General features: G+C 44.1%; 1 protein-coding gene across 1 annotated transcript in view; it reads right to left on the reverse strand.

The window, feature by feature from the left end:
* Positions 1–18,396, reverse strand: part of MRC2 (mannose receptor C type 2) — a 128,739-nt gene that overhangs the window by 14,117 nt on the left and 96,226 nt on the right. The window contains exons 18-23 of the mRNA XM_030220735.1: positions 18,327–18,394; positions 13,398–13,498; positions 12,669–12,814; positions 6,575–6,689; positions 3,807–3,970; positions 497–605 (exon numbers count right to left, since the gene is read on the reverse strand). Of these exons, the coding sequence (XP_030076595.1) occupies positions 497–605; positions 3,807–3,970; positions 6,575–6,689; positions 12,669–12,814; positions 13,398–13,498; positions 18,327–18,394 (703 nt within the window). The remainder of the gene's footprint in view (positions 1–496; positions 606–3,806; positions 3,971–6,574; positions 6,690–12,668; positions 12,815–13,397; positions 13,499–18,326; positions 18,395–18,396) is intronic.

Below are 18,396 nucleotides of genomic sequence, written 5' to 3' on the forward strand. Positions count from 1 at the left end.
GTAATAGCAAAGGGAGCATGGAGCAGGGAACCCTGCTCCCTGCACCCCTCCTGCAGCGTGCTCCCGGGCGGACCGCCCCTACCGCTCCGCCCTCAGTACGCCACTGAGTAAAAGGGCCCCTAAATTATCCAGCTCCAGCCCCCTTCCAGTCCCAGTCATCAGAATTAGTCCCTGCCAGTCACCTCCTCTCTTTTCTCCCCCCCCCCCCCCCCCACTGGATTAATGGTTTTTATGGCAGTGGGAGCTGTTCCTTTTCTATCCACCACTGTGCTTTGCTGCTACCCTGGCACCATGATATGTTTTTGCCTTTTGAAAATGCTGCAGTGCCTGTGGCATCAGCAGAGCATAATGGCAGGGCGCAAAGGAACAGCTTCCACTGTCAGAAGGGTGATCCAGTAGGGCAGGCTTTTGACACCTTTAAGCTTGGGCACTCCAAGTCAGTTCCTCACTGGCCCACTCCTTAAGCCAGCCCTGGCAATGCCAGCTATTCTCCTACCTTGGCTGATCTGGCAGATAAAGCCGTGCTTTTCCTCCTGGCAGTTCCTGTCATCCCAGCGTCCCGTGAAGTGTGGTGGGGAGCCATGCCAGAGCACCGCACAGTTGATCTGTGGAGGATAAAGGATGAGTCACACATAGAGCACAGACCTGGAGGAGGCTCTGTTTGCAGGAGAAGGGCACAAGGCTTTAGGCTTGATGCATAACAGTCTGTCTCCCTTCTCACTTTTTCTGACTATGATATGTATCTTCTCTCCCTGTACTTCACTCGTATGTATGTCTGTTCATAATTTTTTTTTAATTTTGTATCACTGTTATTGTTTTCAAGCCTTGTTTGTCTTCTCTTTTTATTTTTATTACTTTGTAAACCACATAGATTTTCAATATATTTACGGTATATCAAATAAACCGAATCAGAACCTGAACCAAGATTCCCATGCAGTGCCTATACAAAATCTCAACTATGGCCTTGTGGAATAAGCCTAAGGTACAGATTCCGACTGGGCTTCTTAGGTGGCAGTGGATGTTTCATGAAAAGGACCATGTCTCTGTAAGAGAGCAGTTCTTATTATCTTCTATCTGTTCACAGAAAATTTAGCTCAGGTACCCATTCAGTAAACAGTGGCCAAAGTTAGGACCTGCCAAACACAGTGAAGAGGACACAAAAGTGGAAGCTACATGATGTTCAAAACATGCAAGAAGTTTATTAAAACATCCAATGACTCGACACGAGTTATGTTTCGGCCACAACGGTTTGCATCAGGAGTCTTCCGCCAGATGTTTGTAAACACACTAGCTTTCCGAATATAGCAACTGGTATAATACACCTTATACACAAATAAGTATCTCGCGATCAAGAGCTAGTGCCAACTTGCTCACAGTAATACACCAGTTGCTATATTTGGAAAGCTAGTGTGTCGAGTCTTTGGATGTTTTAATAAACATCTTGCATGTTTTGATCATTGTCTGCTTCCACTTTTGTGTCACCTTCGCTGTGTTTGGCGTGTCTTTGTGATTGCGAGGGTTCCTGTTCTTCTGTTTATATTGTCGCCCAAAGTTAGGTGCCAGGATGATCTGCGCTAAGCTAGTATTCTGTAAAGGGTGCTCTGCGCAGAGTGACCTTTACACAGTGCTAGCTCAGCGTGATCTGATGCTAGAAACATGGTGTAAATGCTGGTGCCCAACTAATGGAAGTTAGGTGTGCAAATGATATATTTCTAGAACTTTCTAACTGATATTGAGCCAGCGGAGGGCAGCACATTGACTGCCCGACACCACTGTTTGTGACGAAACAGGGGATTTATGTCTGTGACTTCTTAAGTGAATGTATGACATATTTGTTCCCTAGTGCATTTCCCTTGTTTGGCCAGGAGATGGTGACTGTCTTTTTTTGTAAAGCTGTTACAGAAGTGACAGTTTTTTCTCGCCTGAGCAGTGAGGTAATCGTTAATCTCAACTAGGGAGAACAGAGGTAAACATCTCTGTCCGGAGAACCTGTTCAGGCTTGTGAGCAGTTAATTTCCTGAGGCTTCCCAGGCACTACCCAGGTAGTAACAAAGTGCTTAAACAGTTTTAATATTGATCCTTATTCAATTACCTGTTGTTGCCTGTTACTTTTTCATCTGTTTTATATGTTCACTGTTCTAATTCTGTGACAATAAACCTTGTTAGTTTATTGGCTCTGTTGTCTTGGACTGGCTAAGAATCCTGGTGACTTGTGTGTTGGGTCAGATGGGTCTGTGGGTGCTTTCCAGGAACTGTGGGTCCCCTGAGAATGTGACCCCAATAACCTAGAAATCACCAGGGAATAACTTGAGAGTGGGAGACTCACCCAGAGGCAAGTGAGACCCAGTTGGTGGGATGGAGGGTGCTAGTGTAGAGCACAAGTGGCAGGTGCAGACGAATCTAAGCAGTGCTGGGGACAGACCCTCCAGGTGGCTGCATGGATAGCTTCAGGTGGGTGCTAGGCATTTCTTGACCATGTTCAACCCAGATATTCAATGCCAGGTTGTTTGTGGTGACCAGCATTAAATATCCAGGTTAATTTTTGAGGGTGGCAACTTAAGCGGTTAAGCCGATATTCAGCACTTACTGGTTAAGTGCTTAGCCATTACAGGTAGGCCTGATATTTATGCGGCCTATTTTAACTGCTAAGCATAGTAACATAGTAGATGACGACAGAAAAAGACCTGCACGGTCCATCCAGTCTGCCCAACAACATAAACTCACATGTGCTACTTTTTATGTATACCTTACCTTGATTTGTACCTGTCCTTTTCAGGGCACAGACCGTATAAGTCTGCCCAGCACTATCCCCGCCTCCCAACCACCACGCCGGTTTGGCGCTGAATATCTGTGCCTAACCAGTTATGTTGCACAATATAGCCCGTTAACAGATAGCCGCTAACCATAAATATTCAGCGGGAGATAACTAGATATCTCCTGCTGAATGTCTGTGGCTAGGTGCTAAATGCTAGTCAACCGTCCCGGAGCCATTCCTGGTTGATTAAATAGTTTTAAATATATCAACCAGATTGGGCAGAAATCCTGGGAATGCCCCCTCCCATGGCCATATTCCCTTCTGAGTTGCACACTATGAATTTTAGGTACGATATTACAGAATTGGGTGCAGAGCAGATCCATGTGTAATCTCCAATTATTGCCAATGAAGTGCCCATTAACACCAAATTATTAATTCTTAGCGCCTAATTAATTAATTAGCTTGCATGTGGCTCTGTGATTAATACCCAAATTTCCACACCCAGCTGGATAGAATCCAGCCTGGACTGTAAGCTCTCTGGTGAAGGGACTTACTAAACATATATGTAATTTGTTTAGTAAAACTTCTTTACTGATGCGACATAAGAACACAGACAAAACCGAGAACAACATATCAATTTGGGGGAGGGAGGGCGAGGAAGGTTAGCACCATTATAATGTTTGCATTTTTGAAGTGTTACTTGTGCAGTTTATGTGTGGCTTTTGTACCGATTTGGATATTCAATAAAAGTGTTTAAAAAAAGAAAACAGAGAAATCAAAACAAGAAGCCACATCAAGATTTTCCAACAATAAACAATCATTCCCCCCATCCCATGTAGGAAATTATCACAGCTGCAAAACATACATATATAATAGAGAAGATCTTCTGAGTTCTTATGATCTCCCACTGTCCTATATAGCGATCCTACATTTATGTAATTTGTTTAATGTGCTCTGGTTTCAAGAGCCATATAAGCACCAAGGCATCTCATATATACAGGGAAAGGAGTGCAGTAATGTATGTCACATACAGAATAATGACTAGTCTCACCGGTTTCTCGCTGCTGCTGGTGGTTCCATAGCCTGAAGGCTCCCCTGGAGCCCAGTTCACATACTTCAAAGGTTCATTCCCCACCCATTGAAACTCCCTTTGGGCATCATGGAGACCAATCCACAGGTCCAGGGTTACATTGGGGAGAATGGATGTTATAAAAGCTGAGAAAAAAAAAAGCAAGATAAGGAGAGGAGAGAAAGAAGAGCTTGTTACTTTCCACAACCCCCGTTAAACACTGCAATGATACCCCACCCCATCCCACCTCCAGCTCTCAGGAATGGTATCCACCTGCCAGGTCCCATATGCAGGCTCTTCTATGGAATGTATCACTAAGAGCAGGGCTTTTTTTGAGGGGGTACTGAGTACCGGCACCTCTTCCACTGTCTGCTAAAATTGACCCATGGACCCCAAGTTTTCATGAAATAGCTCAGGCTCTACACACCAATTCTGCCTTGTCATAGATTCAGTGACTGGTTGCAGGGGGCCTGGCTATTGTGGGGTGGGTCCCTCAGTGATCACCCCACCCCTGAAGGGTGGTCTGGCATTTGAGTACCGGCACCTTTTTTGCTAGAAAAAACACACTGACAGAGGCACATGTCACAATGGGCCACATCTTTCACCTGCAGGGCAACCAATATTCTATTGACTCATAAAGGCTCCATCCCTCTCTAAGGCAATTTAGCTCTTCAAAAGTAATGTGTGCCCATTTCTTCCTTCTCAATGGGCACAGCATCACTCTTCACACTACACAGCTCAACCATACAGACTTAAGTATGAGATGACCACAGAGTCTTCCTCAGTGGTAGCTCAATGGATTGAAAGTCTGGGATCTCCACAGTTTCTTCTCAAGCACAGGCTCTGCTACTTCTGCCCAGGTGTTGGAGGCTCTTTAGTTCACCCTCTGGATTGTATTGCTCTTTTCTGAAACAGTTTATTCTCATAGATAAGCACATACCAGCGTCAGACATGAGGCATGCTGCATTAGTTGTGTGACAAATAAGGTGAAATAAAGATGAAGGTCACAGAGGACTTGATTTAGCCAGCTTTTATCCCATAGCCACAAAATGGGAGAAAAAAATCAGCACTTAAAGAATTAAGGCCAAGATGCATCAACCAAACGTAAAGTAAAACGTAAAAGTTCTTACCGAATTTGAAAAAATGAAGAATGCACTAAAAAAACACCTCAGAAATGTCGTTTTCACTGACTAGAAGGTTTGAGAAAGAGGGAGGGGGAGGGCAGCAGCAAAGATATTCTGACTCTTCCCCCAGATTTGTAAATACATGCGGCATCAGAAAAGTGTGAGCTAATTCCTGTCAACTACAGCAGCGTCTCAATTGATCAAAGAATAACCTCCTCCCCGCCAAGCTCTACTCACCAGGGGCCTGGGCCCCCGCAGATTTTGGCCTGGACCCCCCTACTGCCACCAACCCGTCACCGATCTTTGCTGGCGGGGGACCCCAACCCCCGCCAGCCGAGGTCCTCTCTTCCGTTGCAGCAGGCTGCAAGTTGCAAAGCTTCCTGTTCTTCTGAGTCTGATGTCCTGCACGTACAACGTGCAGGACGTCAGACTCAGAATTTGAAACTGAGTCTGACGTTCTGCGCGTTGTACGTGCAGGACGTCAGACTCAGAAGAACAGGAAGCTTTGCAACTTGCATCCTGCAACGGAAGAGAGGACCTCGGCTGGCAGGGGGTTGGGGTCCCCCGCCAGCAAAGGTAAGCGACGGCAGCAGGGGAGGGTTGGCGGCAGGAGGGAGGGTGGAGAGTCGTTGGTGGCGGGGGGGGGGGGGGGGGGGGGGGGGGTAAAATGTGCCCTCTCCCTCTGGCTCTGGCCCCCCCTACTGCTGGAGTCCAGATACGCCTCTGCTACTCATAGGCCAAATCTTCAGCTGGGTACTGCCTCAGTCTCCTGCTTCTGTACATCTGACCCTTTGCCCAGCTGCATACCTAGATGCACTGAGATCTCAGAAATCAGTGGGCAGTAAAACCAAACTGATCCATTATAGAGGCAGACCAAATTTCAGTTTCAGTAGTGAAATCAGCTCAAAATTCCGATTTGGTCATGTTTTGGTTTCTGCCAAAATCCCCAACCAAAAGTGTCACCCACTCTCTGCCCCCAGCCAAAAACGTTGCCCTTCCACTCCTGCCCTGGTTAGGACACGTGGCCTAACCAGGGCAGGAGTGATCCCCAGTCTCCTCTTCTCCATCCCCAGTCTCCTTTGCTCCTGCTATCTCCGCCGTCAAAATGGCGGCTGAGATCTTCCACTGCAGTCTGGCGAGACTGCCACTTAAGGTTGTGTCTGCTATTTTTGAGATTGCGGCCAGTATGGGCAGAAGTCAGCATAGGCAGGAGCTGAACAGTGAAGAAGGCGGGAGCAGGAGTGACTGGGGATTGCTCCTGCTCTGATTAGGCCACTAGACCACCAGGTCTTCTAAGGTAGACCTGGGGAGGGGGGGGGGGGGGTCTCTCTGGTCACAAGGAGAAGAAGTGGGTGCTGTTTGGGGGGTCAGGGTAATGCTGGTTTCAGTTCCAGCTTCGGTTTTACTGAAACTAGCATAGAATTTTGGCTACAGATTTGATTTCAGCTGCGATTGGAAAACCCTGGTTTTGGTCGGTCTCTAATCTTAACCTTCTCAGTGTTTCTTTTATTTCAATTTTGAGCAGAAATGCACGTTTACAGGTTTAGGCAAAACCTCGACTCATGTCCAAGCAATGTGAGGTTTCCTGTGTTATGGGGCTCAGTGGGAAATATGGGAAAATGTTACCCTGCTCCAGGTGGTTGCTGATGATGGCCAGGTCACCTCCAAGCAGCTTGCATGAGTTCTGCGCTTCCTGCCAGCTCTTCGGTTCTGCTTTAATGTCAGCATGTACTCCAAAACACTGCACGAGGGCCAAAGAACAGTTTGAATATCAGAACCCAAAAATCAGTGAAATGATCAATGATATATGAGAAGTTATAGTTACTTTTAATTTAATTTGCATATTTAGAACTTCTCAAAAAAAAAAATTATCCATATAGAATGAGGAACCAAACTCAAAACACAACATAGTAATACAATAACAAGCATATTCTGCAAAGTATAGTAACACTAATGGAACCAAGCCCGTTTCCTCAACAATGAAACAGGCCCTAGGAAGGCTGTCTTGCAAGCAATTTTTTTTCTCTCCCCTGCCCTCCCCTCCATGTCCAGCGATTCTTCCCTCCCCTCCCCTCCCATCCCCTCTATGTCCAGCGATTCTCCTCTTACCTGCCCTCCCATCCGTGTGCCGTGATTCTCTCCTTTCCTCCCCTCCCATCTCATCGATTCTCCTCTGCTCTGCCCTGCCCTCCCTTGATGTCCCGCGATTCTGTTGTTCTTTGTACCTGAACGTTCTCTGGTTGGCTGGCTTTGTTCCGTTCTGTTCGTAACATCCCCTGACGTCAGCTCGCCTCAGCATTCCCTTCCCTCTCACTGTTCCGCACTCTGACATAATTATGTCTTGACGCGAGGGCGGGACAGTGAGGGGGAATGAAACGCTGGAGGTTGGCTGACGTCAGGAGATGTTACGAACCCAGCCGGCCAGCCAGCCATGGGACGTTGGAGGTACAAATTATTATATAGGATAGCAACATAGTAGATGACGTCAGGAGATAAAAACCTTAATTGTTCATCCAGTCTGTCTAATATTCACACACAATCAATTCATGGTTAAACCAACAATGAATGTGGTATAAAATTTTTGATCCTGGTCTTTCTTTGTCATTTCTGGGACGTAGACTGTATAGTCCATCTGGCACTGTCCTTACGTTTGAACTACTGGAGTTGACATCATAGCCCTCTCCAGCCCATCCTAAACTGTTTTGCCATATATGGGACCCAGACTTTAGAAGTTTGACCGGCACTGGTCTTAGTTCTTTAGATTCGCCATCTAAGCACCACTAAACGTATCATACACATGCAGTCATTTAAGTTTTGTTTTTTACCATCCATTTTCTAATTAGGGATCCTCTGTGTTCATCCCACACCTTGTTGATTTCTGTCACCATTTTTGTCTCCACCACCTTCCTTGGGAGGGCAATTTGAAGCATCAACCACCCTCTCCATGAAAAAGAATTTTCTGACATTACTCCTAATTCTACCACCCCGGAACTTCATATCATGTCCTCTAGTTTTACCATTTCCCCTTCTTTGGAAAAGATTTATTTTTATATTAATACCTTTCAAGTATTTAAATGTCTGTATCGTATCTCCCCTGTCTTTCTTTTCTTCTAGAGTATACATAGTAACATACGTGGCGGGGCATTTTCAATATGATGTCTAAGTCTGACTGGACATTTTACACAAAACGTCCAAAATACGAATAGGAAATTAAATTATTTTTGAAAAAAATGAAAAATATCTCTTTTTTTTTTAAATACTGTTTTGTTTTTTGGTCCATTAAAAAAAAAAAAAAGAAGAAATGCAAAATGTAGAGATTCATGCCATTGTGATGTAGGAGGAGCCAGCATTTTTGGTAGACTGGTCCACCAGACATCCCAGGAGAGCAATGGTACACCCTATAGGGCACCTATGTGCACTTCATTAAAATGCTCCCAGGTGCACATCTCACCTTTGTTCCCTTATCTTGTCCCCTGAGCCCTCCAAACCCCACCCAAAACACACTGTCCCTCACTAAAATAGCCCTTATGGGTGAAGGGGGCACCTATATGTGGGCACAGTAGGGTTTTGGTGAGTTTGGGAGGGGTCACAGTTTCCACCACAAGTGTGACAGGTAGCGGAAGATAGGGACATGGGTCCCCTACTGTGTACTGCACCGACTACTACACTGCTCTGGCATGCTGCTCTTATAGACCTGTCTTTAACATCTGAGGCTGTCATAGAGGTTGGTAAGTCATATTTTTATTTACATTTTTTGGGGGTAGAAGGGGGTCAGTGACCACTGAGAGGGTATGAGGGGGGGGGGGGGGGTCACCACTGATTCCCTCCAGTAGTCATCTGGTCATTTAGGGCACCTTTTTGTGCCTTATTTGTTCTGAAAACAGGTCTAGACCAAAAAGTCTTGGTTTTAGTCCTGGACATTTTTGTTTTGTTCCATTATAGCTGTAAAATGTCCAAGTGTTAGGCATGCCATAATCCCGCCTTTGAAATGCCCATGACATGCCCCCTTGTGGTTTGGACACACTGTAGACAAATTGCATAGATAAATGTCTGCAAAAGAGGTTTCAAAAATACCGATTTGGATGTTTTGAGAAGAAAAACATCCAAATGGTGCTTTATGACACTTTTTGGATGTTTTTCTCTTTCGAAAATGAGCCACATAGAGGGACATAATCGAAAGGGGCACCCAAGTTTTCCTGAGGACATCCTCGCAGGACGTCCTGGCGAAGTGGCGGGGAAACCTGTATTATTGAAACAAGATGGGCGTCCATCTTTCGTTTCGATAATACGGTTGGGGACGCCCAAATCGCGAAATTTAGGGCGACCTTAGAAACCAAAGATGCCCATCTCAGAAACGACCAAATCCAAGCCATTTGGTCGTGGGAGGAGTCAGCATTCGTAGTGCACTGGTCCCCCTGACATGCCAGGACACCAACTGGGCACCCTAGGGGGCACTGCAGTGAACTTCACAAATTGCTCCCAGGTGCATAGCTCCCTTACCTTGTGTGTGCCATGTTTAATTTGGAAGGATTTTGCTTTCATTGCATATGATAAGAATATTGACAGAATGTGCATGAGGTTTTTTGTGAGATTTTTAATTTTAAATTTTTGTTTTGTAGTTCAGTTCCCCTGAGGACACCAGCTTTGGCGAAACAAGGCCCATGTAGGGAACTAGGAACAGTAAGTACGTAGTTCAAGAAATACGGGTGCAAGGGGTGATTGAGATAAAAAAAAAGTATTAAATTGACCCACATTTGGACTTGCACCTCCCCACCCCCCACCCCCGACATTGGTTCACCAGAAGTTTGGGATTCCATCCTTTCCTCCTCCTTGTTTAAGATAAGCAATTTTTTTCATCTTGTACTAAAACATTGTTTTTTCAAAAAAAAAAGACATGCTAGTTTTTTTTACATTATATAAACAAGAATAGGGAGTGGAGGTAGGGTGTGCAATGATGGTGGTATGGTGAAAGTACATATCTCGAGTCTTCGGGTCTTTTGTATTACACCAAAAAACTGAGCACAATATATTATTTAAACTATAAGATTTTTTTGTTTTTGTTTTAATGTAAATTTTTTTTTTAATTTCTATTTATATGGTTTCTGATAACTTTGGATAAATTAAATTTTAACTGCCAGAGCTTTGACCTAATTTTTGGAGATCTCTTCTCATGGTTTCTACTCTCTCTGGGGTAGTCACTCTATTGGCTATCTTCGCGTCATCCACAAAAAGGCAAACTTTTCCCTCTAACCCTTCAGCAATGTCTCTCACAAACATATTAAACAGAATCGGCCTCAGGACCGGAATCATAAGCGAATACATACTCCAAGAAGGAAAAAGACCTGACAGAGGAGTTGCAGGATAGGGCCTCATCTAATACCTACAGCATGTAATCCTTCCGTATCTTAATGCCAGAAGCCACGCCAGTCAATGTTTGGGTTGCCAAAGGCCTGATATAAAAGCTGTGTCTTCAGACCACACCTGGTCTTGGTATGAGTGTTCATATGTGAGCTCATCAGGCACAGAGTTCCCTAAAGAAAGGGCCAGAAAGCCAAATATATTGCATGGGGCTCTTTCTAAATGAGTTTTGGTAATAAGTTCAGTTGAGAAAACCAGAGTGGAAAAAGGGAAATATGGAATCAGAAAGAAGGTCTGTAGTCATGGCCTGGCAAATTAGAATTACAATCTTAAATCTGAGCCTGAACAGAGCTAGGAGCCAATGCAGGGTAATCAGCAGAAAGGTGACATGATCAAATATCCGAGCACCACAGAGTTTGATAACTGCGTTCTAAATTAAAGGAATCACTTTAGAGAAGTTTTTTTGTAGCTCATTATACAGAGCATTATAGTAATCAAGATGATTCAACGCCAAAGCACGAAAAAGAATTTGTAGATCTTTTCTCTCTAGGAAGTGTCGAATTGAGGGGATATTCCATAATACAAGGAAGCCTTGTGAGGATCTCGCAATAAAGTGAGATGAGTATCCAGCTCTATTCCCACAGTCATGACTGATGCTCTTTAATGAGACTTGAGTACCCAGTACAGAAGGTAAAAACAGCAGGAAAGACTCCTACCCTGTGAAAGACATACTCTCAAGGGGGTAAAATTTAGTTTATGCTATGAAAGCCAAATGTCTACTGCATCAGATTCCAGACAAACATTAAAGTTGTGGTTGGCATTTGTTAAATTACAAATTCTATTGCTGTGTCAGTTATACGTGTTGATAAAGACCTTTAAAAAACTACTTTCTAATGGATAAAATTTAAATAAAAATGTTGAAACATAAAAATAGAGAAAAAATAAATACCACAACCTTCTGGTCTAAAAAAACAAACAAAAAAAACCCCTACTTTCAGAATGCACTGTACAATTCATTACATTAAAATCCTAAAGCTGCTTTCAGAAGACATCACACGAATGTTCCACCAAAAAATTTGATCATAGTCTGTAAAATCTTCTGTACAAATGACTTATGGCAATATAATGTCATAATATAAGCAGAAGACTACAGCTTTAGCTAAGAATATTTGGCACAAGTCTTGCAGAGAATGCCAGCACCGGACGGATGGTTCTGGACCCGAGTTTGCACAAATGACCAGACAAACAGAGATGGCCATACAGTATGATAGCATATGGACCAGTCAGCTTCTAAAGATAAGGCACTGGTGTAGGCACAGAAGCCAACTCCGTTGAAGGAGACGACGATCCCATCACTTAAGAGGGAAATCTGAACCATGAAAAAAACAGATACATGCTCTTCTCTTCCATTCTCTGTACAAATGAGTCCTTTCCCTCAGGTAGTATCACATGCCTCAGCAGTTTCAGGAAAGCTATGTTACATGTGCCTTTAGCCCTCTTTGTTGGGTTCTCTGAGGGATTTATTTTCACAATTTACTATACCACTGATCAAACAAAGGTTCACTATAACGGTTCACAATACAGAAATAAATAAAATACAGGAATAACAACAGCTTAAATAAAACAACTAAGTGATATACAATACAACAAATAAATTTAAAAAACAAGCTACAAATCCATCAAAACTAAAATCAGAAAACAAAGTTATTGTATGATTTCATCCCATTCACAGAGACCCCCCAAAACTCAGCTACTCCCTAAACCAAAAGCCTCTGCTATAAAAAGAAAGTTTTAAGAAATTTCTTTTTTATTGGACTAATTTAATACATTTTTTATTAGCTTTTGAAGATAACTTCTTCAGATCAGAAATGAACAAATATTGACAAATATCAGAATATATAAGTGAAACACAAAAGTATTCCAATGACAGTCTCACAGGATTGGGTTAGGTGACAAACAGGGAAAGATGGATGAGTGATAAGAGGGTGACAAAGCAGTAGAATTATAATGGGCTAGAAAACCCAGATCTTTGTTAAGTCCTATCTGGTGGGTGTCAAAATATTTCAGAGAATATCTTTTAGAGTCTAGAACATGGAGAATCTCATTCAGCAGACCTGTAAAAAGAGTTTTGGTGAAGTGAGCTGGCCTAAAACCCAACTGCCTTGGGTGTGACGTTTGTGTCCTATTCCGAAATGGGATATCCATTCCCTGAAACATCCACACGGTTTCAGACATTCTTTCCAAATGCAAGGCAAAGTTTTTCCTTCCAGCAAGGATGGTACATTACCCTGATTATAAAATGTTTGGGGTCCACATGATTTCTTGAGTCCCACGAGCATGAATATTATGAACTGGTACAGACCTTGCTGCTGAATGGGAGCCAGGCACGTGGGCAGCCTTTTTTGGAAGGCATCAGGGGTGGGAGCACGGAAGGCTCCACGGCAGTGCTGTTGCTCCGTTTACAGATGTAGGGGAGAGCTGTAAGGCACTTCTGGTCTCCCCAGTCCTCTGCAGAGAGGAAAGAATAGGACAGTGAGAAATAAACGTTCCGAGGCCAGAACAGGTACATTATTTTTCACTCAACATGCAGAAGCGAAAATTCCACTTTCCTTAATGGAAGACACAGCACTGGGAGGTTTAGGGAATTCAGAAAGCAATGCAACCATACTTGGATAGATTTAGGTTTGAAGATCATAGTTCAGTGAAACTGTTTTTAATCTGGAACCGCACATAGAAAGTAATCTCACATCTTCCTCTCCTCTTTACAGGTAATTTTTGTTCTTAATAACAAGACACCCTTTGGGCTAGGACCAGAGGCGTAGCTAGGTGAAGCAGCCGCTCCCCCAAAAGATTTTGAGTGAAATGGTGCCTATGCAGATCGGCCCTTCAGTCTCGCACTGGTGCCTGTTTTACAAAAGGTCTGTTCCCCTCCCCCCCTCCCCGACCTCAAAACCTGGCTATGCTTCTGGCTAGGACCCTACTTCACTCCCCTCACACCTGCCAATCATTCCCTGCTCCAAATATCGCACTGCACCTACTTCCAGAAGCACAGAAAAGGAAACATTAGGGAGTGTTCAAGACCCTGCTGTACCTCTGCTTGCTGTCATGTACACACATTTCTTATCTTTGGTGATCGGCCGTGGTTTGCCCGGTGCCCAGGCGACAAAGTTCAGCACTGTCCCATCCGACCATCTGAAGACACACAAACACATTCCTCATTACGGGGCTTAATTTTATAAAGCCTGACATATGTGTACTGATATATACATATGAAAAGTACTTGTGCCGAAAGATCATACGTACTTTTATGCAGACTTTACCTAGGTATTCCCAGAGACACAGAGTAGGCAGAGTTGTAATATACATGTGTATTTTCTAAAAATAACTAAAGCAAAAAATAACGTGGGTTTGGAGTTAGAACTTCAACTGAACAAACTCAAAAAAAACTAATCCACAATAAGAAAATGTTGACTGAATAAACAATGTTTATGTTCGGGAAGGAAAAGCCTCGAAGACCTCACAAATCTTACTGATTTGAAGAGCTGGATTGATCATAGTGATTGACACTTCATCATCGGCAAAAATCTTCCCACAAAAGCATTAAGCCTTATTGTGAAAAAAATGCTTCTTAAAAAAATTTATTTCTAAGAAATACTTAAGTGATTTGTTAGGCAGTCCTTCAAATCTAATTTAACAACGTTAAAAAAGGACACTTATCTCAATACATCGCCAGAGAGATATGGAGTGAGCATCTAAGTAGTTTCCTTATATTCTCCTCGGGCCAACGATGGCCAGCATTTCACAAGGCTGCTTCAGGGTCTTGAGTGGCGGGGCTTTAAGACTCGTACTTTAACGGACAATGCTCACTCCATATCTCTCTGGTGATTTATCGAGATAAGTGTCCATTTGTTTTCACTAACATTGTGAAATTAGATTTGAAGGACTGCCTAACAAGTCACTTAAGTGTTTCTTAGAAATAAATGTTTTGAAGAAGCATTTGTTTCACAATAAGGCTTAATGCTTTTGTGGGAAGGTTTTTGCCGATGATGAAGTGTCGATCACTATGATCAATCCAGCTCTTTAAATCAGTAAGATTTGTGAGCTCTGAGGCTTTTCCTTCCGGAACATAAACATTGTTTGTTCAGTCAACATTTTCTTATTGTGGATTAGTTTTTTTTAAAGTTTATTTTATAAAACAGACAGGTGCACACATAAAAGTTTACACTATTTTCTGAGCAGGTGTAAATTTGTGCCTGTGAATTTGCATTGAGCTGGATCAGGGGGCCTATTTTATAAAACATAGTAACATAGTAGATGACGGCAGAAAAAGACCTGCATGGTCCATCCAGTCTGCCCAACAAGATAACTCAAATGTGCTACTTTTTGTGCATACCCTACTTTGATTTGTACCTGTGCTCTTCAGGGCACAGACCGTATAAGTCTGCCCAGCACTATCCCCGCCTCCCAACCACCAGCCCCGCCTCCCACCACCGGCTCTGGCACAGACCGTATAAGCCTGCCCAGCACTATCCCTGCCTCCCACCACCGGCTCTGGCACAGACCGTATAAGTCTGCCCAGCACTATCCCTGCCTCCCAACCACCAGTCCCACTTCCCACCACCGGCTCTGGCACAGACCGTATAAATCTGCCCAGCACTATCCCCGCCTCCCAACCACCAGCTCCGCCTCCTGATCTTGACTAAGCTCCTGAGGATCCATTCCTTCTGCACAGGATTCCTTTATGCTTATCCCACGCATGTTTGAATTCCGTTACCGTTTTCATTTCCACCACCTCCCGCGGGAGGGCATTCCAAGCATCCACTACTCTCTCCGTGAAAAAATACTTCCTGACATTTTTCTTGAGTCTGCCCTCCTTCAATCTCATTTCATGTCCTCTCGTTCTACCACCTTCCCATCTCCGGAAAAGGTTCGTTTGCGGATTCATACCTTTCAAATATTTGAATATCTGTATCATATCACCCCTGTTTCTCCTTTCCTCCAGAGTATACATGTTTAGTTCAGCAAGTCTCTCCTCATACGTCTTGTAACGCAAATCCCATACCATTCTTGTAGCTTTTCTTTGCACCGCTTCAATTCTTTTTACATCCTTAACAAGATACGGCCTCCAAAACTGAACACAATACTCCAGGTGGGGCCTCAGCAATGACTTATACAGAGGCATCAACACCCCCTTTCTTCTGCTGGTCACACCTCTCTCTATACAGCCTAACAACCTTCTAGCTACGGCCACCGCCTTGTCACACTGTTTCGTCGCCTTCAAATCCTCAGATACTATCACCCCAAGATCCCTCTCTCCGTCTGTACCTATCAGACTCTCAACGCCTAACACATACGTCTCCCGTGGATTTCTATTCCCTAAGTGCATCACTTTGCATTTCTTCGCATTGAATTTTAATTGCCAAACCTTAGACCATTTGGGCTAAAAAAAAAGGAATATGGAGGGGCAATTTTGAAAGAATGTTCAAGTCAGAACATTACTACTACTACTTCTCAATTCTATAGTGCTACTAGACGTACGCAGCGCTGTACACGGATGCCCATCTCACATGTATTTTTGAACAGGATGCACAGCCTGTTCGAAAATATGTGAGATGGACGACCATGCCTTGGAAACATCCAGCGTGAACATCTATTTTACAAACTGAAACGTCCAAATTTTGAATGGGGGATAAACAAGGGACACAAACATCTGTAAAGCAGCATTCTTAGAAAACGGTCATCACATAGACATCCATGCAGAGCAGAAGGTCAGCCTAGTGGCTAGTGCAGTGGACTGTAAACAAAGAACCTAGGTTCAAATTGCACTTTAACTCTTATTTTGTAATTGTGAGCCCTCCAGGAACAAAAAAAAATACCTCCTATTCCTGAATATATAGTACTTCAATAGCCTTCAGCTTGCAGGTGTCATATATTTAGGTACAGTAGGTATTTTTCTGTTTCTGATGGGTTCACAATTTATAATAAAAAAAAAGAAGAGCTACAATGGGATATTTGCAGTGGTGTATCGAGGGCGGGGCGGTCCACCCCGGGTGCACGCTGCAGGGGGCATGCAGGGAGCAGTCGTGCAGCTCCCTCTGATGTTACTTCCTGTTCCGGGGCAGAGGGAGTAGGGAACTGGTGGAGCCGACAGCCGTGTGGCTGCTCTCCAGCACCCTAGGAGGTAAGAGCAATGCACCCGGGGGGTGTGTGTGTGTTTGGAGGTGATGCGTGGGGGGGGGGGGAATGACGCTGCACCTGGGGACGACGACACTGCATTCCGGGGGGGGGGGGGGGGTTGCACGGCGTTGATCTGCCCCGGGTGACATCCGACCAAGAAACACCATTGGATATTTGAATCTGGGCCTCTTAGTTTACAGTCCACTGCACCAGCCAATAGGCTACTCTCCTTCTGGTTTCACTTTCAGGGGAGAGGGAGTGGGGACAGCAACCACTGGGGGATTAAGGAGGGGTCATGCCTTAATCCCTCCAGTGGACAGCTTCTCAATCAGAGCACCTTTCTGTAACCTGGATCCATGTCTAAAAAGAAGGGTGTACTTATTTAGATGTAAAATCGGGATTTAGATGTTTCAAGCACATGGATGTCTGTTTCAATGCCATAGGCACCTAAAACAGGGTTATGAAAGGCGCCATTTTGGACTTTTCCCCCTAAGTTTATAAGAGTTTTATAAAACTATTGTATCCCCTACATCAGTGCCTCTCAACCCTCTCCTGGAGGCCAGTCCACCTTTCAGGACCACCACATGAATATGCATGAGATACATTTGCATATATTGGGGCTCAAATGTATTCAAATCTCTCTCATACATATTCATTGTGGTGATCCCGGAAACCCAATTGGCTAGGCGTGCCTCCAGGAGAAGCAGTGCCCTACATGTACATACATAGAGCACAATATGAGAAAAGACCGACCTTGCTTTTATACACAGAGACTGAAAAATCACAGATTACATCTTCTTTGGACACTTCTTATACTGGTCAAATCAACTGGGCCAGAGCGAAGTGAGTGTAGCTACACAGGGCACAAGGGAGGCAGGGATGCCAAAATCGCATCCCATCCATTGCCTCCCCTGCTCACTCTGGTGCACGGATGCTTTTTGTTGAGATGCCCAACAAACAGTGAATCTCCCATGTGTGCTCCACGATCAGGCTCTCTCTAAGTTTCAGTCGCACATAGAGCAGGATGTTCGGGAAGTCTCGTGGGACTTGAAACCGTGAGACCAGCCCGACTTCCTGCAGCGCATGGCTCAACATTAGAGACAGCCAAACTGTGGTGCAAACGTTGTTTGTTAGCCTGCCAAGGTAAGGAGGTTTCAGATTCCCAAGATAGTGAGAAAAAGAAACAGGTGAAGGCTGGAGGGAGGGGTATAAAAGAAAGTAAGATTGAGTGAAGGCTGCTTTTAACTCCTAACCCTTTCTCACTTGTTTAGTACCCATGTCTTATCATTCCCACCTTAGTAATTCCCTTATCCCTTATTTGTCCTGTTTGTCCTAATTAGATTGTAAGCTCTGTCGAGCAGGGACTGTCTCTTCATGTTCAAGTGTACAGCGCTGCGTACGTCTAGTAGCGCTATAGAAATGATAAGTAGTAGTAGTAGTACTAGTTGGATTAGCTCCTAGATTTAATAAAAACTTGTCAAGGTCTGCCCTACACTCCCTCCCCCCAAGCACATTCATCCCACCTCCTGAAAACCCCCACCTCCCCTCCACCCTGAAAAACCTCTTATGCCTAAAGAGCATCCACCTCCCTCCAGGGAGGAATTAGAAAGGACACCATGGTGGACAAGTCACACAGAGCGCAATTATAACTTTTTATGATCCTGCAAATCAAAAACTGTTTTCTACAGATAGACATTGCAATACTGGAAAATTGATTGGAATCTGTTACAAGAAACTGAGTACCAGACTCCTTGTTTTCTGTGGCTTCCTCTGCACTATGTGTAAGAACTGAATTTTTCCCTCAGGTGTTAAGATAGGAGGAAGTCTCTTGGACTAGAAGTACCTGAACCGTCCATCGTTCTCATAGGTATGTAATCCAATCCACCAATGCTGTTCCTGCTCACGAGAGACCT

The sequence above is a fragment of the Microcaecilia unicolor genome, chromosome 12 (genome assembly GCF_901765095.1).
Source record: "Microcaecilia unicolor chromosome 12, aMicUni1.1, whole genome shotgun sequence".
In the NCBI taxonomy this organism is placed as follows: domain Eukaryota; kingdom Metazoa; phylum Chordata; class Amphibia; order Gymnophiona; family Siphonopidae; genus Microcaecilia; species Microcaecilia unicolor.